The 6049-nt window shown below is 39.2% G+C and overlaps 1 protein-coding gene across 1 annotated transcript in view; it reads left to right on the top strand.

Annotated features, from left to right (window-relative positions):
- The first annotated feature begins 1633 nt into the window (after positions 1 to 1633).
- Positions 1634 to 6049, top strand: part of LOC138700342 (cystathionine gamma-lyase-like) — a 31654-nt gene continuing 27238 nt past the window's right edge. Inside the window, exons 1-3 of the mRNA XM_069826899.1 lie at positions 1634 to 1723; positions 3210 to 3364; positions 5304 to 5504. Coding sequence (XP_069683000.1) covers positions 3224 to 3364; positions 5304 to 5504 — 342 coding nt within the window. The 5' untranslated portion in view covers positions 1634 to 1723; positions 3210 to 3223. The remainder of the gene's footprint in view (positions 1724 to 3209; positions 3365 to 5303; positions 5505 to 6049) is intronic.

Here is a 6049-nt window from a genome sequence, read left to right as displayed (position 1 = left end):
ATGTGATTATATGAGGACTTATTTTCAACATATTTTCTTTTATAAAACATAATTTTTCGTTATGGTCATGGATAAAATTACGTATGGTACTTGTGAGCGTGGTCTTCATTGCGCTCGTGTAATTTAAGTACGAGGCTAACGCCTCGTACTTAAATCTTTCCACTCGTGCAATAAAGATGCACTTACCTCACAAGTACCATAAATAACGATTATTCCTTTGAAATACTTATATTCCAAATCAAACTAGTGTAATTTTATTATCTACAAGTGACCCTCTGGCACGTGCTACTTGAACCAAGATACCGGCAACTATCACTACTTAATTATTTTATAATTTATAATGAGATTAAACGCTTCTTTCCCAACCCTTTCATTCTCAGTTAAGTTAAGACCACATTTCCTATAGTCTTCATCAGTTTTTCTGCCCTATATACCCTACCTTCATCTCGAGTGAAAAAGACCTGGCAAACAGCAAACAATAATTTATATAGTAGGCTATTGTATTGTCGATTTCGAAATGTTTATAGCACACATTTTGAGTTTGGTCTATGCAAGCCAGAAAATCCACAAACGATTAGGGAAAACAAGGGAGTTTTACTTGAAGCAAGTAAAGAGATAGGTTTCGAAGTAAATTCCGAAAAGACAAGTATATGATTATGTCTCGTCACTAGAATATTGTACGAAATGGAAATATAAAAACTGGAAATTTATCTTTTGAAGAGGCGGAAAAATTCAAATATCTAGGAGCAACAGTAACAAATATAAATTATACTCGGAAGGAAATTAAACACAGAATAAATATGGGAAATGCCTGTTATTATTCGGTTGAGAAGCTTTTATCATCCAGTCTGCTGTCAAAAAATCTGAAGGTTAGAATTTATAAAACAGTTATATTACCGGTTGTTCTGTATGGTTGTGAAACTTGGACTCTCACTCTGAGAGAGGAACATAGGTTAAGGGTGTTTGAGAATAAAGTGCTTAGGAAAATATTTGGGGCTAAGAGGGATGAAGTTACAGGAGAATGGAGAAAGTTACACAACGCAGAACTGCACGCATTGTATTCTTCACCTGACATAATTAGGAACATTAAATCCAGACGCTTGAGATGGGCAGGGCATGTAGCACGTATGGGCGAATCCAGAAATGTATATAAACTGTTAGTTGGGAGGCCGGAGGGAAAAAGACCTTTAGGGAGGCCGAGACGTAGATGGGAGAATAATATTAAAATGTATTTGAGGGAGGTAGGATATGATGATAGAGACTGGATTAATCTTGCTCAGGATAGGGACCGATGGCGGGCTTATGTGAGGGCGGCAATGAACCTCCGGGTTCCTTAAAAGCCAGTTAGTAAGTAAGTAGGATAGAAACATTTTTAGAACTGCTGCATTCCTGCAAAATCTGTGTCCTAACATGAACGGGAGAAAAAAATTGTATCCTTGTAAACACAGTGAACTCAGTCTTCACCATGCATGGCGCTATTATACGTCACGGCAGACCTGCCAAGTACTAAGGCCAACTATAAATTAGTACAAATTAACCTCTGGAACTAGAAGTTACATAACGTCTGGACTTCAATGTAATCTCATTGAGATGCATTACTAACTCCGATATCTTATCGTGTCAAGGTCAAGAGCATATTTACAATGAAGCTGCTGCAACAACAGACTTCGTCCCAGTCAGCTGCCGTTACTAGGTTACACGAAGAAGTTGTTCGCTAGCAGAGGTGAGTACGACGTTACATATAAGCATTGTATGTTATGTTACGGAGAGAGAACCGTTTCCTTGGGGGGGGGGGCAAAGCAAAACAATAGAATCCCCATATAACGTCTTATGGGGACATCATTTACCTCTCCCCCCCGTTATAGCTTGACCGTGGTACAGTATATCGGAATATGATAATTTAATAAAAGTATTTTCGGAGGCATGTTTCTTACAGTGTTACATCATATCCACAATGTTTCGGATCGAGTTGTACAGGGCTTGAACCGTAGCTCTACTACAAATTATAATAGGGCATAACCATAGGTAGAGTTATGGGAGTTATAGATAAACAAAATACTGAAATCTAATGTTGTTTTTTTTTATTCAAGGGAGGGTTGAAACCCATAAACTCCCCCTCCCCCTCCTTGCGTACGCCCCAGTAGTTAACCATGTTTAAGTGAGAGGTTGTTCTAAATTGTGCACAGAAATTACAATTTGACAATAGTTACTTATTAACCGTGGTTTCGTAAACATTTTAAGGGTATATGTACGTGAACGACCACAATTATTATTAAAAAAATGGAGGCTCCAAATTACTAAGATTTTATAAGGAAATGAACTCATAATTGGACAAAAATTACAAGGTACCACAACAAGACTTATTAGAACTTAAATATCTTATAAAAGTTTAAAAAGGTTACTAATAATATTTTTAATAATTCACTCTTAACTTTAAATTAAATTGTCCAAAATTTGAAAATTTTCACACATATTATTTCATAACTCCACGACCATTAGAGATAGAATTCTGAAATTTTGTACACTGATTTAACATGCATTGACCCAAAATGTAGACTACAATAATGCCCATTTCTTTGAGAATAGAAAAATTAGATCACAAAACATTATGTAAATTTTAATATACTTCATGTAGGACAAATAAATAATTAATTGTATTAAAATAAACAACTCTACATTTCTGAGAGTAGTCTGCTTTTCAGAAATAAGTGTTTATTACATGCAGGAAAAATATTAAAGACGTCAGAGAGACCATAACAATGTTATGGTTACCAAATGATGTAACTGCAGAATTTTTTTTTTTCATACTTTGATAAAACTGGTTTGAAAAATATTATTAGTAACCTTTTTTAATATTTTTATCAGATATTTAAGTTCTAATAAGTCTTGTTGTGGTACCTTGTAATTTTTGTCCAATTGTGAGTCAATTTTCTTATAAAATTTTAGAAATTTAGGGCCTGCATTTTCTGATAATATTTGTGGTTGTTTCCGTACATATACCCTTACACCGACGTTGATGCACGTGGCCATTGGACTTTAAAGGAATTGGTTCTTATTTATAAGGATTGTGAATATGATACGCTAGAATAGTCCACCACGGAATTCTTAAGATAGAGTTGAGAGCCAAGTACACCTTCCTAAAACCTGGAATCTGTACCATACGGATTAATTCCTTTTATTATAATTGATTCAAATTGACTGGTTTCTAGTTCCACTTGACACAATGTCTGGGATAGACGAGCTGGGATACGACACCAAGGCGATCCGACTCGGTTACAAGCCGGGTGTGTCCAACAGCCACAGCATTGCGCCACCCATTGGACTCAGCACCACCTTCGAGCAGGACGATCCCTCCACCAACAAGGTAAGACATCGCAAGTAAGCAGACAACGTGTTCCCAGTGTTTCAGTGCTGATTCTGGCAATTTTACAGGTCCAATCAACGAGCACAAAATACACAGAGTAGACAAAAACAACTTGGAATTGAAGCCGAGCTTGCGGACAGTCGCCATCACGATGCTAGCAAAACATTAGTTGCCGCTTAGCATATGGATAGTTGATTGTGGTGCGCCGCTAAACCGTCATCAGAACGTCAAAAAAGCGCCGCTATCCTAACCTAGAGCGTCAAAAACGCAACAACCCAACCTACAGCGCCAAAAAACGTAATGCGAACCCAACTTTAGAGCGTCAAAAACGCGCCTCTAACCAAAACCCAAACCTGGAGTGTCAAAAACACGCCGCTAAGCCACCCCTAGAGCATCAAAACCTCAACCCAAATCTACAGCGTCAAAAAAGCGCCGCGAATGCAAATCAAGAGCGTCAAAAACGCTCCGCTAACCCAACACTAGAGCGCCAAAACCGCGCTTCTAAACGAACACAAGAGCGTCAAAACCGCGTCACTAACCCAACTCTACAGCGTCAATAACGTACAGCTATCCCATACCTAGATCATCAAAACCGCGCCGCTAACCCAAGTCTATAGCGTCAGAGCCACTCCGCTAACCCAAATATGGAGCGTCAAAAACGTGCCGCTAACCCACACCTGCAGCGTCAAAACCGCGCCGATAACCCAACACTAGAGCTTCGAAAACGTGATGCCAACCCAAACTTAGAGCGTCAAAAACGCGCCGCTAACCCAAGCCATGAGTGTCAAAACCACGCTGCTAACCCAAACATGGAGCGTCAAAAACGCGCCGCTAAACTACAACTGCGGAATCAAAACCGCGCGCTAACCCTACACCAAAGCGTCAAAAAAGCGCCGCTATCCTAACCTAGAGCGTCAAAAAACACGCCACTAAGCCACCCTAGAGCTAAAAAAAGCAACAACCCAACCTATAGCGTCAAAAACGCACCCCTAATCCAAATCAAGAGCGTCAAAAACGCGCCGCTAAACCAACACCAGAGCGTCAAAACCGCGTCACTAACCCAACTCTAGAGCGTCAATAAAGTGCTATCCCATACCTAGAGTGTCAAAACCTTGCTGCTAACCCAACCCTAGAGCCTCACCCCTACAGCGTCAGGAATAATCCGTTAATCCAAACGTAGAGCGTCAAAAACGCGCCGCTAAGCTAATCCTACAGCGTAAATACCTAATTTATTTAATTTGTCAAGAACTACCATAGCTTAATGCACTGTGGCTCCATCTAGCTGAAACCACATTCTCATCCGTTTATTCAGTGATCAATAATATGTTTATTTATTTTATTAGGTTATTTTACGACGCTGTATCAACATCTAGGTTATTTAGCGTCTGAATGAAGTGTAGGTGATCATGCCGGTGAAATGAGCCTGGGGTCCAGCACTGAAAGCTACCCAGCATTTGCTCGTATTGGGTTGAGGGAAAAACCCCGGAAAAACCTCAACCAGGTAACTTGTCCCGACTGGGATTCGAATCCGGGTCACCTGGTTTCGCGGCCAGACGCGGTGACCGTTACTCCACAGGTGTGGACTCAATAATATGGAAAGTTCATTAAAATACAGTTCAGCAATTTATCAAATGTGTGCTGGTTCACATTTTAATAATAAAATATATTATAATTTATATAAATATTATATGTAGGAGTTTTTATTACTACTACACATAGAATCTTATATTTTCACCGTGGATATCACTTGCTAATATCGCCATATGTAGTAACTTCTCTAGCTATTATGGCAATCTAATCGACTCAATGCTTACTTAAACCTATTATTTTGGTGCCAGAATGTCTTTTAACTGACTCAGTTACTGCTGGGCTTTGTGTGAATTACAGACGACGTAAATATTTTAGAGGCTTTGCGAATGATCAACATTGTTTGTGGCAGGGTCACGTCTACATTCGACACTCGAACCCCACGAGGGAGCTGCTGGAGAAGGGCATCGCTCTCTTGGAGGAAGCCAAACACTGCGTCTGTTTCGCATCTGGTTCCTGCGCCATAGGAGCTATCACTAAACTGCTGAACACGGGGGACCACATCATTTTGTCGGAAGTAATGTACGGAGGCACGTACCTTTACACAAAAGAGGTAAGTGCTTCTTTTAAGTCAATATATCTGCGAGATTTCTGCGGAGTTGATACTGTACGAGGAGACGAAAACAAGAACAATTTAGCATGAACGATAAAAATAGGAGTAGCGCGAGGAAAATACAATAATAACTAGGGGCCGGATTTTTATGTAATATCAAGGTGTGAAATATGTACATACGTATTTATGTAAGAAAAATAAGCTGAATATGTACCAAAATATGTAAAATCATGAAAATATTTAATATCAATATCTAGCAGGTATAGGATAGGTAAGACTCTCCAGTTGTGATTTCATAGAGCACCCGACTTTTTACCGCACACTTGACACATTACTATTTTTTCATCTGTAGTGAAAGCTTCATCCACCGCAATCCATGATTTTATTTTTGTCGTTAGGATTGAAGATACAGGGGCCATTTTAGTTAGTTAAAAGCAGTAGATAAACCCACTTGCACTTTATACTGTAAGTACTAAAACTAGAGAACTGAGTGAAATGAATGACACAACAGTACTGCAAGCACTGTTTCGCTTTACTGGATTTGC

The sequence above is a fragment of the Periplaneta americana genome, chromosome 5 (genome assembly GCF_040183065.1).
Source record: "Periplaneta americana isolate PAMFEO1 chromosome 5, P.americana_PAMFEO1_priV1, whole genome shotgun sequence".
In the NCBI taxonomy this organism is placed as follows: domain Eukaryota; kingdom Metazoa; phylum Arthropoda; class Insecta; order Blattodea; family Blattidae; genus Periplaneta; species Periplaneta americana.
Note: the sequence above shows the minus strand (reverse complement) of the source record. Positions and strands in the feature narration are given on the sequence as shown.